The 19,750-nt window shown below is 38.8% G+C and overlaps 1 protein-coding gene across 2 annotated transcripts in view; it reads left to right on the forward strand.

Annotated features, from left to right (window-relative positions):
- The window catches only part of FEZ2 (fasciculation and elongation protein zeta 2), a 52,287-nt gene that overhangs the window by 25,855 nt on the left and 6,682 nt on the right, over positions 1 to 19,750 (forward strand). The window contains exons 6-8 of one of the 2 annotated variants that reach the window (XM_090045259.1): positions 1,491 to 1,571; positions 8,565 to 8,640; positions 10,700 to 10,765. In XM_090045259.1, coding sequence (XP_089901385.1) covers positions 1,491 to 1,571; positions 8,565 to 8,640; positions 10,700 to 10,765 — 223 coding nt within the window. The remainder of the gene's footprint in view (positions 1 to 1,490; positions 1,572 to 8,564; positions 8,641 to 10,699; positions 10,766 to 19,750) is intronic. The other variant, XM_090045267.1, reaches the window with a different exon arrangement.

Here is a 19,750-nt window from a genome sequence, read left to right on the forward strand (position 1 = left end):
CTTGGAAAAAGAGAATTAGTATAGCTTGCTTTTAACAAATGGGAGATTAGCTGATTTAAAAACCTTTTATAAAATATACTCTACTAGTGCTCAAACATAGGATATCATAAAGTGGTGGGTTGTTTTTTTGTTTTTTTTAAAAAAAAGGTTCCCTTGTGCTTTTTGCATTTTAAATTTACATCAACACTGCTTTAGTTAATACAAAATTTGAAAATATAATGTACTTTTTACTGGAGCAAGTATAAATAACAGATAAATATATTTTAAACCAAATATTTTTAAAAAATAAGTAATAATCAAGTATTGTAATTGCTGCTCTACCCATAACTTTCTGACCAGCTTCACATAAATTACTTTCTTCTGTCTTGGGTTTTATTTCCATCTGTAAAATGAGGAAGTTCTTTTTTTTTTTTACCTATTTCACAAAGATACTTAGGAGGATTCGGTTAAGGTTTTTTAAGACTTATTATTTAAAGCACTTAACATCTGCATATATTCTAGGAAGGTGAATTAAGATGGTTTCAGACCTTATATCTTTCCTCTGTGTTTCATTGTGTTTAAAATTACACTGAATATTGCATTAATATAGCATTTTATGTGGGTGTGTGTAGATGTGTGCTCACAGGTCTCTGTGGATAGCCTGAGGTTTTTAATTTTTTTAGTTTGTTAGCTTCTGAATCTCACATCTCAGGGTGAATGTCAGAAGTGTGGATCTATTATTCTTTCCTTCACTCAATAAGAATGGAATGCAAATACTGCAAAAGACAAATTTGGTAGAGTAAACTTGATTTTTTTTTGTGTCCACATACTTCTGATGGAGCTTGAAATTAATATGTGTATTTTGTTAACTAATTGTGTGCACTTTACAATATCAGCATCATTCCAGGGATACAGTTTGTTGCTGTTTCACTGTGGCAGAGGAAGCACAAACACATAGCAGGCTTCATGTAGAATGAATGTCAATTGGTGTGTGTTAATCCAAAAAATAAATTTGTAATATATCATTAGGCTTTAAGAAAATTAAATGTTAGAAGAATCCTTCTAAATGCAATAGGGTTCAATTTCATAAAAATAGGTATACTCTGAAATTGAACTCTGGAGAATTGTATTCAGCGTATTTACGTTATTTAAGTTATTCTTAAAAACATCTGAAAATTTGGTTCTTAGTTAAAAACAAAGTTTGTATAGACTGAATAATGAAATGCATTTATGTGTAAACATTAAGTCTGTCATGAAGATTTTGCTTCTGATTCAATATATCATGAAAATATGCAATCAGGTCTTATAATACTTAGAATCACAATGTTAATTAATATTAAACTTTTCTTAAAATTTTCTTCTGCATATGAACAGCATGCAGCGGTGCTAAATATATTCTAACAGCTTGTCTCTGTCTGTTCTTTCTTATGTTGACTTGGTAAAACCTCACTAATAGTCTTTGAACTTTCTCTGTCTCCTTTTTTTCTGCCATTTTTTTGCTACTTTTTTAGCGCTTCAGCATGGAAGGGATATCAAATGTCATTCAGAATGGCTTCCGCCACACGTTTGGAAACTCAGGTGGAGAGAAACAGGTGCTGGGTTATGCCTATTTCCTCTTTCTTTGTCTGCTGGTTTCTATAAAAATTAAAATGAAGAAAGATGGTAATACTAGCATGTTTGGACCTATAATCAGTGTTTTGAAAAATAAGTATGCCTGCCTCAATTCTCCTTGTCTTCAGGGCTGCAATCAGCCTATTATGTCCCTCTCTCCTCAGTAGGCAAAGACCAATCAAAGTTTCAAAGGGCATTGAAATATGATGCCTTGGAGACCTGTATTTTCACATCCTCAGATTTAAAAAAAAGTAATGCATGCTTTAAATGAATTGCATGTATATGGAAAAGTAATTAACACACTTCAGTCTTAAACTTTAGAAAGGCGAGATGACATCTAAAATACTATGAGAATGGGGTTTCCTTCCTCCTTAGTGGTCAGAATCCATTCTTCTGAAGAGAAAAATTATACCTGTGAAAATTCATATGTAATTCCTCCTTGATAATTGTGTTATGTTAGAAGTAGCCACTTATATGGAATATAAATATATTGGATAAAATACTTTATTCAAAAGTAAACTTGTATGTTAATTAATTAATTATTTGAATATATCTCAAAGGAGACTCTGCCTGTTACAATAAGTAGCTGTCAGTTTTTAAATGTACTTCACCAGGGAGGTTTCTATCTTATCTCTCACTATAATATTTCATTACCTTATTTTTAATGTAGGCCATAAATGCTCACATTATGAACGTTAAGACTGTAATATATATTTTAGTTACTTGTGCCAGCGTTGTTCAATTGGCAGGCTGCATGTGGCTTGCAAAGGGTTAAACTATAGCCCCCTAGACTCCTGCCCAACCACCATTCTCTCCCCATTGCTTTAGCTGCTTCTACAGCCACATGTGTCTCCCTCTGGCTTCCTCTGCCAAACCCCAGGAGTTGGGGTAATGCAGTGTAGTGCAGCCTGCAATGCTGGGGAAGCCCAAGGCCTGGGGCACTTGAGAGGTTCAGTGCAGCAGAGGTGCCCATTAGGGCTGTGCAAAGCTTCAGTTGCTGATTTGATTTGGCCTGATTAGGCAGCCGAATCTCCGAATAAGAATTGAATCAAGAAACCCGTTAATCTCTCTGAATCGAATCAGAACCCACCAAATCAATTCGGAGAGATTCAAAGAGATTCAATAATTCGGACATAGATACAGCTTTAAATGTTTTTTCTTCGCAACTCAAGGTACCAGGCAGCTCGTGACTGCTGAGATGCTGGGGTGGATGGAGTGTCCCATGGGAGTGCAAGGAGATCCCCAGTGTGCACAGAAGTGGACCAGAAGCACTTTCGGCCCACTTCCAGATCTACTGGGGAATGCGCAGGGGACCCATCCCCCAGCTCAGTGACTGGTGCCTCCTGGGTATAGGGGAAAGTGTGTGTGGGGAGGGAGGGGGGCAGTTCACTGCCGAGCACATGGGGGGCCACCCCAAGCTCCTCTGGCATGCTCCATCTGCCCCACCATCTCAGCATTCATGAGCCACTCCTGGTACCTCGAGGTATGTAGAAAACACATTTAAAGCTGCGTAATTGCTGATTCTCCAAATCAGTATTGAATCTTCCAATTTGGTTTCTGCCAAATCAAATCAGGACAGTGATCTGAATCTATGAATCAAATCACTGTCCCCAATTCGGGCCAAATCTGAATCGAATACGGCCGTTTCATGCGCCTCTAGTGCCCATAGCTGGGGAGCTGAGGGTGAGGTAGACAGCCCTGGCACATAGTGCAGCAGAAATGAGAAAATGGTGTGTTGGCAGGGTGCAGAGGCACCCAGTGCTACAAGGGGGCATGACCCCACTAGTGCAGCATCCAGCTTTTTAGAAGTTGGACAGCCCTGATTTATGGTGTTGATAAACAGCAAGATTTTTTTAAATGTAGTAAAACTAAGGGTTGATCTAATTCTAGCTGTTCTCTCAAGAACAAGCAATTTAGTGTTTATTCCATAAGGACTGCTGGAAGTGTCAGGGGTTGATTTATGGAGCTCTCTTTCTTTCTTTTTATTCTGACCTCAGAGAGAAAGGGACACCTAAACTCCAGTTGGAAATAGCATGATTTGGAAATTCTAGGGAGTCCTAGACTCTGGAGAAGGCAAGTTTTGGTACAGTAGAATGAAGGGTGTAGACAGCAGTTAGTTTTCATGTGCTACCTCAACTTATATTTGCAAAAGTTAAAAATGCATTTATAGAAAAGGAGGTCTGGGTTGAAAGCAGACCTTGTTTACCTGAGACCTTGCAAGTAATTTGGTGAAAAGAAAATGTTGATAATTCTGCCTTTTCTATAGGAAAACTATCCATATTGGTCTTGCTATTAGTAGAGAGAGGTAGTTAGCAATGTTAGTCTGAAGTTAGGCGGAAGGCAGGACAGGGTGACACCTTATATACTGACTTATTCAGAGTCATGAGCTTTTGTCAGCTACAGCTTATTTTATCAGTACATGAATTTCTTCTCCTTTGAGAAGGAACTAGCACGTTCCTTTTCTTCCATTTAGTGTATTAGCGGTACTGTGCAAGTGCTTGGAGGACAAAAGATATTTTTCATAACTTTTTTGCTAGCTTAGTGAAAACTGATTTATGCACAGGTGCTAGGGAAGGCAGTCACCAGTCCTATTAGACTGTGGTTCTCTTCCACTCTGAAACTGAACATACCATATTTAACCTTGGATTTTCATCCTCACTTACTCAACTCAAGGTAGAGCAGGGGTAGGCAATTTTTTTGGCAGGAGTGCTGAAAAACACCACAATGCCTACCTTGGAAGGTGCCAGAGTGCTGGCATGCCAGAAAAACAAAATGAGGGCCGGAGGTACATGGCTGGATGCCCTGCTTGTGCCCCCTGCCCCCCAGCCCTGCTGCCTCTTGCCCCCCAGCCCTGCTGTCCCTTGCCCCCCAGCCCAGGCTTTGTGGATGTCAGCAGCTACCCAGTTGGCAGCAACTATCCAGAGCCAGGGCCAGCCACAGCCAGGAGGCTGCAAACAGCTGTGCCGGGCTCTGGAGCCCCGGCATCAGCTCTGTACCAGTGCATGCAGGCATGCCTCAGAGCAGGCAGTGGGGGAGGGGCCTGAGGCATCGCAGTTCTGGTCTCTCCCCCACTCCCAGCACAGAGCTGGTGACGGCTCCGGAGCCCGGCGCAGCTGTTTGTAGCCAGCCGGGGCTCTGGGCAGCTGCAGCAAGGAGCAGACAGGCTGCAAACAGCTGGATCCCCAGCCCCAGCATCAGTTCCATGCTGGTGGCAACTGCCTGCGCACCTCAGAGCGGACAGTGGGGCAGCGCAGCCTGCCTAGAGAGTTTGGAGGTCATTTCTTTAATCTTATCTCCCCACCTCAACATCCTCCCTGCATAGTGGCCCAACTTCTGCATTTTACTATTTACTTTAATTTCCTATATGTTTTGGCTTGACTTATGGCAGTTGTAAGTTTCAAGATGGAGCTTTGCTGACCAAATCCTTTTTTCCCATTCCTTACAGGCCCTCTTCTTATAACCAGTATTCTTTTTGACATGATTATGTATCTAGTTAGTTCTGGAGCCTTCCTTCTTTCATCTCCCCACCTCCCCCCCATCCCATTACTTGGGATGCAGATTCTGGATAGCTTTTGTATCTTTGACATAAGAAGTATGAAGCATCCTCAACATTCAGTTAGGTTTTCAGTTAGTTAATTAGTTTCCTTAATTCCTATATGTCTGCCCTTTCTTTACATTTCTGTCTGCCTGAACTCCAGCTGCATCTCTGTCCCTTGGTTTTCTTCCATGATTTCTGTCAGGAAACGTTTCCTGCAAAAGTACCTTCTTTCATTTGCCCAGTCAGGGATATTATATATATCCTGAAGTCATATGTGCATTTATCCTCATTGTTTCTAATCTTCCTTGGGTCATCAATAGGTGTCAGTAGGCATCATCCTCTTTTCTTTGTAGTTCATAGCCAGAAAGAAAAAAGGTTGAAAAGCCCCCAAGTTCCTTTTCACAAACATTTCACAAGCTCCCTGTTTGCTGCTCTGTGGTACAGGTGGCAAGCTTATAACTTGGGTCAGTCATGCCTCCAAAAAAAGGTAGGCCACTTAAACATCTATCAGTAGCAATCAAAGGTAGAAGCCCACAACACATGCTGAGCTGGAAGGTCTCAGCCACAGTCACAACACACAACCCCAAAACATATTCTACAACTGAGAGCCTTCAAACAGCATGTAACCAGTTAGCTTATTTCCCCTCCTCCTCCTGCTTTTCTTTCTCTCTCCGGCCCACTCTCCTTCCCCACTAACCGGAATAGGTAGGATCTGTTTGACAGAGGAGGAGGTAATAAACCTTGTTTAGAATCTGAAGGAATTCATCCAAAAGAAAAAAAATGTTGCCTGGGTGTCCAGAGGATTTGAGAGACTTGCATAGATGTTTTAGGGAGTTAAGCCAGTGAAACTTTTTAAAGATTAAGGGCCTACCAAATCTATTACATCAGAAATAAGTTGGCAAATTAGTCAGAAAAGGGAATCTTGCTACAAGAAAGGAACACCTAGAATCTTAGATGTTAAATTTTGTACTAGAACTTTAGGTTCATTAGGTTTGAAATGGGCAGAAAGAGGCAAAACCCATTTAGAGAGACTTGCATAGGAGTCTTTTGGGCTTCATTTTATCTTACAAAGTAAAATAGGTTTATACTTGCAATTTTGACAAAATGGTATTCCAAAGCAGTACTTGAATATAGATATCATCCACACTAAAATGATTAACTTCTTAATGAGGTCCCAAGCATTTGGGCTGAAAGAAAATTGAAGAGAAACGTGTTTTTTTTAACTGTTTGATTTTGTTATCTTTCACTTCTGAGTCTGTTGAGACGCCTTGGCTGTAAAATTTCAGCATCTTTTTCATTACCCAAGATTTTCCAGTCGAAATTCTATGTTCAGATTATTGCTATTCTAAAGTTAGTTATTTGTTTTTGAGTGATGTCTATTTTTTTTTCTTGATACTGCCTTCAAAATATTAGGCTGAGAGATAACTAAACCATTATGTGAGGGCATGACATCAATAAAAGTTTTTGTTCTGTCTTTATCTGATGGTTGGGTAGACTAGCCAAGCATCTGGAATTGTATAAGACATCAAGCGGAGAAATTTAAAAGTATTTCATGTTTTAAGTTTTGATGTTTGTATTCACAAACCCTTTCTAGCCAGAGAGGATTTTGCATTACATTTGCACTGCAGAGGAGTTTGCATTTACTTTCAGCTTCTACACTTGCATGTGGATTTGTGTGTATATGTGGCTTCCAGCTTATACACTCTGTACTGGGCATGAGTAAAAATAATTTGGATTTCCAAATTTGGTTGACTTTTATTAAATATAATAGCATTTTCCTGTTAAAAATGGTATCATCCAGACTGCTTGAAGCAGGACTTGTCTACAGAAACCACAAATTGCAAAAAAAAAAAAAAAAAAAGATAGATAAAGCTATTCAAGGCAGCTGGAAGTACATAGGGATATTTCTATGAAAACCATTTAAATTCTGGAAAGGTTTTATATGCAGTTAGACTTCTAAAAGAAATCTTATTCAGATAGGAATTCTTGGTTTGTATGTGAATAATATCATCATTTTTATATGAGATGCATAAACTAGAGATGCTGCTTATGACACTGTCAAATGACTTTGTCCAAAAATTATAAAAAACAATAATAATGCACAATTTTATAAGCTTTTGTGTGCCCAGTTCTTGCTACTGGCTGTGCTTCGTGCAACAGTGATTGGAATCAGAATGTTTAAAGGCACTTTAGAACCAAAGGGTGCCTGTAGACATGCTGTGGGGCTGCTCTAATGCACTGTTATTACAGGGTGTTGGAGCAAACTCGGTTAATTGTGTCTGCTGGAGCGTGGCAATTACCGTGCTCCAGCCAGCCTCCATGTCTCATGTATTAGCATCCCCAAACTTCAGAATGGCAGCAGGGGTGCTTTAACTAAAGTTTGTCGAACAAGGTTTAGGTGAAGTGCCGCCTGCCACTGTTGCAGTTTTGAAGTGTGAGGACTCTAATACACGAGATACTGTGGTGCTTTAATTAAAGTGGCTCTTGGAGTCTCTCTAAAGCTCCCCCCCAGCTCCCCTCCAGAGTATGTGTGTGTCCAGAGTTTCCAAGTAGCAAAAAGTCTTTGGAAAAAGTCTTTGGAAAAAAAGTCTGACTTCTGCATTGTTGCTTAACCAAAAATGTTGTATCGGAATCTACACAGAATAGAACAAAGTGCCTGGGGCACTTGATCCAATGAGATAATCCTTGTGTTACAAATGGCCAAGTATAAATTGCTTATTACCTACTTGCAGGATAAAGTATTACCAGACTGAAATTTCAAGCCCAAATAAGTTGCCTAAAGGTTATAAAATAACATTTTAATAGAAACGTCTTGCTTTATTTAAAAAAATCTCTGCAACAAGAAGTATCAAGAAACAATGCAAAAAGTAGTTTCAAAATTACTTAAGTATTTGCACCTTGTGAACTCTTGACCATAGTTAGTATAATTCATATGACGTATATCTTTTAGAATACATATGAACAATATCAATTTGTATTTGTAGTGTTGGAGAATACTGTTTTTCTTAATTTTATTTTGTAGTTTCTGTTTCATGTTAAACTTAATGTTTTTCGAAAGTTGTCTAAAGAGTTAACAGTTTAACATTAATAAAAGAGATAGTATTTCTTGCTGGGTTACCACAGCTATGGGAGGAAAAATCCAAATGAAGATTTTATTAATGAGGAACTTCACATATCGGATTTCAGTTTGTAGGTATAATTTCAAGTCTCAGCATTTTCCTTAATTTGATAAAAGTAAAAACAGATTTTTTTTATGACAAATTTAGAATAACAACCTAAAAATAGTTTCTTGCAAAATATAATATAGGAACTTTCTTATTTTTGCATTCTTTAATTTTAATAACTGATATTTCTGCAAAATACATATTTAAAAGTGCAAGAAATGTATGCTATAATAGAAATTAATGACAAGTAACTGTTTTTTTTCATTTAACAGTACTTAACAACTGTCATTCCATATGAGAAGAAAAATGGACCCCCATCTGTTGAAGATCTTCAAACATTAACCAAAAGTAAGCAAAAACTCTCCTGTTGAACCTTTTTTATCCATGCTAGCAAACAGTTAAACCAGGAGTCAGGATCCATTCCCCAGTAACATGGAATTTATTTAAAATCTCATGGGTTTTAAGCCAAAAATTTGTAGTCTACTTAGATCTTTTTCCCAAGCTTTTCTCTGAAACTTTGAAGGCTAGATTTTTCTTTTTAAACTAGAAGCTAAGAGTCTCATGTAATGAGTTTACTTCAAAAGCTGGAGCCTTAAAATTATACCAGATGTTAAGAGAGTTGGCAGTACTGTATCCCCAAAACATGTCGTCTCTCTATGGGTATTACTTGTGTGAACCACAAGTTGAGTCATACCATTAGCATACTGATTTTAAAATGTTGATAAAAGACACCTGTTATTTAATAGTTGTGAGATGAATACTGTTTCAGTGGGTTAGTATTTTTTTTCTCTGCCTGTTTTTTCATAAGGGACCAAAATTGAGGCAATATAAAAGGACTTGACTGTTGACAGCCATTGGAGTGCCTGTCCTCAAAAACCAGTCCAAAGGTCTCCTCAAAATGACTTGTATCATTTAATGGTTATTAACAACATTGTTATACAAATGTAGTATAAAGAGTTAGCATTGTTGTTTTCTGCAGGCTGTTTGAAACCTGATTCTGTGACTCAAAGACAAACTTCCTGACTTGTTCCTTATTTCAGTTATTATTTAAAGCTTTATAGTATTCTTTAGCTATGAACACTAAATCTTATTTCAACATAAACAGCCTGTTCCTAATTATCATGTACGATAGTGTTCACAAATTCTCACAAAAGGGATTTCAAGCTTATTAAATGCTACTTCTCACTAGAATGCTTTACTTTTGATTCTTACATTCATCTATCATTGTGCTGAGAATATTTTATAAAATGCTTCCTCTCACTAGCCACATTTGAATATCAACAAACAGGCAGGTATGTGAGGCAGGATGGATAATAATGAGAACACCTAATCTGATATTTCATTGCTTCAAAGAGTAGCAACAGAATTATCTTCTGTTATGTAGCATAAGCTTTATAGCTTTCTACTTCAAAGTGTAAACCAGGCATTTCATATAAAAGTAGAATTTTCTTATTAATAATTTGATAAACTGTTAATGAGAAACTAAAACTCCACTCTTAAAATTCTGCAATAGCCAATTTGATTGAACTTGGGTTTTTGCCAGTAGGTGGTTTAGTCTAGGATGATTCATTCTAGCTAGTTGGTCAAACTCACCAAAGGATTTTTTTTGTTTTTGTTTGGGATTTTTTTGTGGCCATTTACAGATTTTTTTAATTCATCCCACACTAACTATTGGATATTGTTGTCAACTATTGGCTAATGCTACATGACAGCTCTTTGACTAAAAAGCAGTGTGGTGGCTAGACTGATCATCTGTTGTCATATCTTACAGTGAAGGGTTTGCTCAGAATATTACATAGTCTAGGGAAGCTTATGCAACTTCGTAGGAGTCACAGCTGAAGACAGATTTAGTGTAATAAAACATAATAATAAATGGGGAATAAAACTGAAAAAAATGAAACATCAACAGAATTGTAATTTGCATATCCAGTTTAAAACTTTTCCCCAGTAAAGATGCTATTTAAAAATTCCAAAACTAGGTTGGCAGCTGTGAAATGAAATGAGAAATGTTGACACTTTTTCTCTTTTCTTTACTGTTTAAATGAAAGTTCACATAAATAAAAAAGAAAATCTCTGTTACAGGAAAAATCCCTAAAAAATCTATTTTGACTTCTTAAAAACTTGTTATATTTGGACTTGTTGACCTATATTCCAGCCTTCATATGCATTCACTATTGACTTGTACTAAGTATTACATATTTGCAAGGACCAGAGCTCAAGTGTTTGTCATTCTCTGTCTCAGTGTTCTAATTGTACGTTTCCTAACTTATGTGGTTTTAATATCCAGCTGAGTAGTTACAAAAATATTTTCAGTGTGGTTGTTTGTGACCTCTTTAATTTAAAAATAATAATGTGAATGATTGCTTTTTTTCTCTCTTTCTCCACTCTGCCCCAAAATATTTTTTAGTCCTACATGCTATGAAAGAGGACAGTGAGAAAGTGCCAAGCTTGTTAACAGATTACATTTTAAAGGGTGAGTATGCCTGTTAGATCCTAGCTAATGAATACATGCTTTCTTTTTAAGTTCCTATGTGATATATAACATAAATATTTAAAAATTCTATTCCTGCTGCTTTCACTGGTCTGTTTTGCGTTTTGAGCAGGCTATGCATATGTTTTCATGTGCTTAAAGACCTCCAAGCATGTTAACCCATAAATAAAACTGTTGTGATGGTAATTTATTTTAAAAGAAGGTTGAATTAATATGAAATGGAAAGTACATGCACATAGCAAAATAGCTGTAGTACATCATGCAGTATCAAAAACAAGTCATTTCAGATCTAGTGTATAACACAAAATGCGCATATTGAAATTTGTATATTATACATTTTTTTCTCAAATGGCAAAATATTTTAATGGTCTGGAAAAATGTATGTTACTAACATAGGGTCTTGTCTAAAGTGAAAATTTAATTCTAGTAACTAGTATATTAGTACTACTTGTTTTATATAATTGTCAGTTTATTTACAGTTTAAAATTATATGTATTTGTCACATGTTTCCTTGCATTGTACAACCAATACAATATCAGTGTGCCAAACTAGGAAAATTACTGTTTGCTTTGAAAGACTGTTTTACAGTGTAAAATTATGAAAATTATGAAGATTTGTTGCAAATATTCATTCTGAAATTATGTTCTTAGTTCATCATATTACTTCTTGGTTATTCCATATTTTGCTCATTAGTGTCTCTTAGTTACTGTAACCAATTTTATTTCTTTACTAAAATATTTTGGATAAAATATAGTGGTTAGTTCACTTGGTCTTTCTCCATAAATTAATCCCTTCATTCTTGATTCTGTTTATTCGTCACATTTCTGGTAGTAAGAAGCCCAGAATTTATGGTACTCAAAAAAAAAAAAAATAAAACCAATCTCACCTGGACCTAGATCATAGAAAAACTATAGATCTATATGCTCAATTCTAGCATATGAATAATCCTACTTGGGTGTTTAAAGTTAAGCATGTGCTTGAATTTTGGCACATTTTAAAGCATAGTGTTTAGGTGGAATTACTGTGTCCCTTCTCTAGAATATGATGCCTTTGTATACAGTTAAAAAGTGTGTTACTTTTTGTTGCCAAAATTGCTGTCCCTGTTTTCTGTTAGGAATATTATTTTCCAAGGTTCTTTATTGTTTAAAATATCATTTGATTTAATCATTCTATAATTTTTGTTTACATTGTAAAGTTGATTCTTCTGTTCTGATCTCATAAATATTTGCAGATCCTTACTGATAACTTTAATATGTTGGTGGATTATTTTGCTTTAAATAAATTCCTCTGCAAGGCTTAGGGATCCTTAACAAATCATTAATATTCCAACCAAGTCCTAAGAGCACAAAAATAGTAATTCATCGAAAATTCAAGTGGCTAGTGACCTACAAACATAAGTTCTCTCCATTCATTTTTCGGCAAGGCATACCTTTGGCTTTTTCCAAAAACAAAATTTGTGAAATTTCTTTTGCATTTTAAGTGCTCGAATTTAGTCTGTGGCTGATTTGCTATCTTATTAAAAAGGCCAGGCTAGAACACCAATCCAATGTGTAATATTTTGACAGTATAGAGTATCCCATTTTGTATAATTTCCCTAGTCTTGCTTTTATCTTATATAGCAGGGGTTTGTCACTCAGGGGTATGTGTACCCCCGGGGGTACATGTGGGCAGGCAGGGATGGAGTGCCACCACCCTCCACCTCCCAAGAGCAGGACTGGGGGGTGAGGGCAGCAGCTGTCGTTTGCGGACTGCCCAGGTGCTGCCCAGCTGGCCAGACATGGTCAGCCACCACTGCCATCTGTCCCCCTTCCCTCCCCTTACATCTGACTGGCTTCCAGGATCTGGTGCACAGGCAGTCCCTCACATACATGTGCATTCCCCCACCCCACACACACATACCCTACATGCCCACCCCTCCACATACCCTCACACACAACTCCCCACACCCCAGACACCCACATGCTCAGCCTGCCACACCGACACATAATATGTAAGAATAAGACTTTATTTTGTGCTATTATGCAATTGCCTCTGTATACACTACTAAAAATATCAAGATATTTTTAATATAATTAAAATATCTTTTAGTTGATGTTTGATTTTTACTATATGATTTGTTTTTTATCTATAATTTATTACAATGATATCTGCTGAAAGAATGTATGTGTGAAGCTCTCAACATCTTACCAAAACTTGTTAAATGGCACTCTGGCCAAAATAATTGTCCACCCCTGTTCAAAGCAAAGAAAAAGCTTAATAATCTTACAGTTTTGGAATAGAAAATAATTTGTTGAATTTGAAGCAATTTGTATGTTTAACATTTCATAGTAATTTTCAGTTATTTAAATACTGATCATCATGGACACATCCTACCCTATTATTTTCATCAACTTGAATCATGACTGATGGGTTAACTGACCCACAAGATCTCTCAGGTAGTTATCAGTTCACACCTTTGGCATCTTTGCCCTAAGTAATCCTGGAAGATGCATCACAGCCACAGTTGAAAGTCTTCCAAAGGTTCAAACTCTTAATAAATAATCAACTCTAAACACTGTATACAAAGGTAAAAATTCCAGATTATGACACTTCCTCTTATCTGACGAAATTGTGGTAAATTTTAATTAGTCTAGTCTTAAACATAGGCAGTCTTAAAGTCTAGACTTATTACTAATAGGGAATATCAGAATGGTCTCTCAGAAAAAGTAGAAGAGAAAAGCAGAATGAACAACAGAGTGGGGAATAAGTTGCTAGTGGTATTCTTTCACATCAGTGCTTGTTGCATGTTTACTTGAGGATCAGCACCTGAAAGGTGTACAAAACCATCTTACAAAGATATGGAATTGGTCTCCCAGTCCAAAAAAAGAATGAAGCTGTTGTCTGTTTAGAACTAAATGTAGAACTAAATGTATAGATACACTTACTATTGATACCAAGATAAACTGGAATGGGGCTTTGCCCCATCAGCTGCTTTTCAGTAACTTGCTATTCACACCTGTTGCGCCGTTGATGCCGGTGCACCCTTGACCTGCAAGCCTGGGTCAGCACGACCGGCTTGGCGCGAGGAGGGATTTATGACCGGACAGATGGGGGTTAAGACAAGCAGGAGTCAAATGATTTAAAGCGTGTTGGTTACACAAAAAGTTTATTTTACTTCGCTACTGATGTGATGCAGCATAGGCAGAGGAGTTGATTTATTCAGTTACAGCATGCAGATATCATGTTACCCAGCATTTACAGGGTGGGTAAGAGAGTTGATTCCAAGCGATTCACAAAAGCCGTTGCAGTCTGCAGATTACCGAGAGCTCTTGATAAGAAAGATAATGAGGGAGATAATCGAGCCGGCAAGGACGGGGTTACGCCGAGATAAAGATTGCAGGTGGGGAGATGTTTGTAAGAGGCCACTTTACAAACTGCGTCTCCTGGGTGTATGTGTGGAGAGTTCTCCGCTTTGGGCGGAAGTTCTTTCAAAGTTATACTTGGCCAGGGTAGTCAATTACTGCACGCCAGGCATGAATAATTAACAAGTTGGCACTTGTGCTCTCTTTGTTTGCTCAAGTTTCAGGAAAAGGGGGGGTCATTTTTTTACTTGGGTGGTACTGGTCCTGTTTGGTCACCAGAGGGCGAGCATAGCACATTATTTAATTTTACGACTTCGGTACAGTCAGCCAATTTGGTATCTCGTTACCAGGTTACGGTATCTCTTTTGACGTATTCAAGGTTAGTTTCTCTTGTGTAGGGAGCTCGAATTATTTGAAATGAGGCACAGACAGGGGTGTATATATGCAACACTGTTAATACAGAGGGATAAATTACAATTACAGAGTTTGTAGTGTTAGTCTCTGACCTTTTGCCATGGGCATCTGAAATCAAAGACTTTAATCTTTGACAACACCCTGTGATTTTGGTGAAGAAGAATGTGGGGTGGGAGGCACCAAAGACTTCCTCACTGGTTTCAAGGGAGGAAAAAGAGATTTTTAAATCCTACTGTCATATTATGTCAGGAGGAGATTTAGAGATTTTTTTTTTAGCTAATCCTTGGATTCTGAGTAGTTCTGGCTATAAAACAGAATGTCAATGTTAGTTTATAAAAGACAACAAAAAATCAGTTAATATTAATGGATTCTGTACCACACTGAAATATTCTAAATCTTTCAGAGTGGAATGGATAATTTATAGATCTTATATACATTTAGAATGCCTGTTTGACATTGAGCTCAGAGATATATCAGCTGTGCGGCATGAAATTTGAGGGGGTGCTTTGTTGGGGGGGGTTGGTTTGTTAGTTTCTTGTTTAGGAGGCAATTTTACTTTGGTCACTCAATCAGTAAAGAATTTTCACTGATGAAATAAAAATGAGGCAGCAATAAGTGTCCTTTCAAAACCTCACAGATGTACAATGATTACCATTACAAGAGGGTCATTTCTTAGATAAGCTAAGCAAGAATATTTTACTGGCCACCAGAGAATGATTTAGCATTTATTGAGTTAACTCCTGTAAATACTCACTGTTGACTTACCCTTTTTAAAAATCCCTCAGATTAATTAGGCAAAAGTATGTACTTATGAGTTGGGAACAATTTTGCGCTTGAATGGTGGTGGCGCTTTGCAACTCAACTTTTGTAAAGAAATACAGTGTCACCAGCAGGAACAAACCATTGGTAATAATTAAAGATAATAGTAATAATTAAATAATTTCTATTTTCACCATTACGTGTACAGCAGAAGAAATCATGCTCTTTACAGTGTCTCCTTAGAAGGGCATAGATATTTGGGAGAACTCTCAAACTATAGGGAATGAATAGGTAATGAAGTAGTCTTTAGTGAAGTACTGACATGGGCAACTAAAGAAGGCTGTGGAATCTCCTGGAGGATTTTAAGAAAGGTTAGACAAATCTTTGTCAGTGATGGTCTAGATTACACTTAGGCCACTTACAAGTATTGTATTTCAATCAGAATCATGATTGTCCTAGTGGAAACTACAAGTATACAGGTGTTTGTTCTATTTCTCTTGGGGGAAACATGCCCCTTATGGGAGAAAGGTCTTCCTGGAAGGTCTCCTTTGCAAGAGACTCCCAAAAATGAATACTTGTACAGTCTCTCCAAGTCTGGTCCCAGGTGGGCAGTGGAAGTAGCAAATTCAAAACCGGTGGGGATGGGCAGCAGGCTCAAGTTCCCACCCCTATGGGCTTTAAATGCCCTGTGTGCTGCCCAGAATTTCTCAGAAATTTCTATCACTAGAAATGAATAACTCTTTGTGGCTTTAGTCCTGCTTCACTGTAGGGGTTAGACTAGATGTCTGGATATTTTCCTTTATATCCCTTCTCTTTATGTTTCTGTAAAAAAATAGCAATAGCCTTATGGTAGGCAAAGCTACAAGAATACGAGATTTTACAGGCTGGATCAGAAGAGTAGACAAGTTGTGAGCTTTCTTGTTCTTCTGATGGTATGTCCACACAAACAAAAAGTGTGATGAAGAGATACCTATACTTCTCTTAAAGCTTTTCTGAAAGCTAGTTGGAAGTAGGTTATCCTGGATGCATCTACAGGAAACATTTACTGAGCAGTAGACTAATTAGCTGTGCAATAAATGTCATATATCTACACATGGGCCCCTATTATGCTGGAGTAAACTAATTTACTCTGCTGCAGAGTTTTTTCATGCACAAGAGCAAAAATAAATGTGACACTGACCAGCTGGCTGAGACACAAGGATGCTTCAGTGCAGGGGCTGCCTGCCCTCACACTGAAGCACCCTTATGCCCCAGGCAGCCCCTCCACAACACTTTAAAGTGGAGGGGAGTAGCCCTGGGCTGGCAGGCTGACCCCCAGGGTCTCTTGCCTACCAGGGCTGCTCTGACCCAGCTCAACATGCTACAGTCCCAAGCACGTGTGCAAATGGCACGCCCAGAACAAAAAACTCCAGAGCAATAAGGTTATTGCTCTGGAGTTTATTGCTTTTCATTAATATGCATATGTAGATACACCCACTGCTTCTCAAGCAAATCCACACAGTTTTCTGCTGATGCATCTAGTTGCCAGTTCCCATGCTGATGTATGAGGACCTGTAAGTGGATTCTAGATGCATTGAGTATTTACTTCATACAACAAAATGTTTCCAGCGACTGGTCTATTATCTGATGTTACAAGGAAAATTCTTTAAAAGGATTATGGCCACACAATTAAACTTTTCAAAGTAATTCCTTTAATCAGTCTTTGATGGTGCATTATCTAAGAATCACTGTTATTATCTAAGGATAGTTCATTTCATTCCCAAATTTCAAGGCAAAGTGTTTGAGCTGGATTTTTGAAGGACTAGGAAAAAATAAGAACATTGTAACTAAAAAGAAGACCATAACAACCGTGAGCATTTAAGCTCCTAATACCATTGTCCAGATGAACAAGGAGAGGTGGTGAGCTCAGTTAGTCCGTAGTCAGGAAGAAGGCAGGGCAGGGTGGCACCTTAAAGACTGACTCATTCAGAAAGGCATAAGCTTTCATAGGTGGCAGTCTGTTTCAGAAGTGTGTGACAAAGTAGGCTGGTGCCTCTGAGAGCCTATGCCCTTCTGAATGTGTTGGTATGCCTTCTGGCACAAGAACAGATGGACACTACAGATGGATACTTTTGTGTCTTGCAATGATAGCTGACCCAATTTTGCTATAACTGAACTGGGGCTTTTGGTAGTAAGATACATGCTAGACAGATTTCTTAGTCTCAAGGTCTAGTCCAGGATTAAATGCAGAAAAAAGGGTTATTTACACCATCAAAGTTATTCATGTGTGTTAAAATCATTTGACTTTTCTGTCACCAAAGTCCTTCTTTTTCCTAAAAGAGTTTTATTTCATAGATTTCTTAGATTTCATAAACATTAGGCCTGGATGAGACTTCGGAAGATCATCGAGTCCACCCCCCCACCCAAACGGCAGGAAGTCAGCTGGGGTCATAGGATCCCAGCAAGATAAGCATCCAATTTGCTCTTGAAGGTGTTCAATGTAGGTGCTTGAACCACCTCCGATGGCAGGCTATTCCAGACCTTGGGGGCTCGGACAGTAAAGAAATTCTTCCTCATGTCCAGCCTGAAACAGTTTTACAGTATTTTATAACCTTTCAGCCTCGTCATCCCTTGGGGCGCTCTGGTGAACAAACATTCCCCCAGATAGGTCTCTTCTCACCGAACCATTATATCAAGGCACTTTTATCATTGCTGATTAAGGCAGGAAGAATATATTTAAGAAACTGAACATATACCAATCAGTATGTACAGCTGATGGGCACGTTAAAAGAATTAAAATATAAGCTCACCACTGTGCTGACAGTTTTCGCTGAAAAATTACCAAGAACTTGGTACTGAAGGATAGAAAACAAAAAAAGTTTATAGCAATTTTCAAAAGGAGTGATTCTAGCAAATGCCATCTTCACCATACCTTAATGTAATACATTGTGTCCCACGTGGTCTGCCTGCTGGATCTGGCCTGTGGAGCTATGTGATCCACCCATGGGTATCAGACCAATCCTGCATGCCACATGCAGTGTACAGGGTTGTACATTGTATGTGGCACCTGTAGATGAACCCGGCACACTACTTCCCAGGCTAGTCCATATCAAGCCATGCCACAGCCAGCACACAGGACTGGTCTGGTGCAATGCAACATGCAGTGTGTGCCTCATCCCAGCCCACTGTGCCATGGGCAGGACCCTGCTCCAGGGTTTGCACTGCCTATAGCACATGGGCTGGACAGCACAGGCACTACGTGCACTGCTCTGCCAGGCAGGCCCTATGCACTGTCTCCAATGCACATTGAGAGCCTAGCGCCCAAACTGGACTTGCCCAAGAGCTAGTGAGTAGGGCCAGTCTGGCAGGGCATATTCAGTGTGTATGCCATGCCAGTTCCCTGGTCTGTATGCAGCACCCACACTGCAAGGTCCAGCCCACGCATCGCCTACAGTGCAGGCCCTGGTGTGGGGCCAACAAGTGCTGCACAGAGCACAGGGGACCAGCACGGGAAGATGCTGCACTGGGCACCCTGCCAGACCAGCCCTGCATGCTGCTTCCAGCACAGCCTGATATGGCACACAGCCAGACCCAGAGATCGTCATCTAGTCACACAGCTGGATGAGTTTTTATATAATGCAATAGATAGTGCAAGTGAGGAAGATTTGTGAACCACTAGAGATAAATGGAACCGTGAGTAGGAGCCTACCTCACTTGGCAGGGTGGCTGGCTGATTTTGTGGGGAGATTGTGGGGCTAGCCACCATATTCATGGGCTGATTGTGGTGGCCCCTCCCTCCGCCTCCCCCCCACGCCTCTAGCTGAGGGGCCGTGGTGGCCCTGCTCCTCACCACTGAATGGTTGCAAGGGCTGTCTATCATGTGGCCCCACCTTCTTGCTGCTAACTGATTGAGAGGGGTCGGACCACGTGACAGGCAGCCCTCTCAGCAGTGCCAGATTTTGCAATGAAATCACAACTGTGAAATCACAATTTTGGTAGATCCCTAACCGTGAGCAACAGAGCTGGTACAGTGTGTTAAATCTTGTCAAATATTATTCCTGTTTTGATTAAATAAAAATCAGCCAGATATGTAGATATTCTCCACATTTCACAAACATTTTTATATAATATGTTGCCGATTGTATAATCAAGTATGTTTAAAATGGGTTTGAGCCTTGACATAAGGGAGTAATATCATTTTTGTGAAGGATTAATCAGTGGTTAATGGTAACTAATAGTAACTAATTAACTCTGCGTTGGGATGTTCATCTAGCCCGTAGTTTTCATTACTTCATATGGTATTTAATATCTTCATTAATTTATAGTTAAGTGCATAGGTCAACACATTCATTAATTAGAAAGGGTAGCTTGGTCAAATGGCAAGGGTAGCAAACTGTAAGCCCAAGGATCAGTGTTCTGCTTCCAGGTGTTCTAGTCATGGCATAGAACCCAGAGGCACATCAGTTCACCCACC

This window comes from Crocodylus siamensis, chromosome 1, assembly GCF_052110815.1.
Source record: "Crocodylus siamensis isolate JL-2025a chromosome 1, ASM5211081v1, whole genome shotgun sequence".
Lineage (NCBI taxonomy): Eukaryota > Metazoa > Chordata > Crocodylia > Crocodylidae > Crocodylus > Crocodylus siamensis.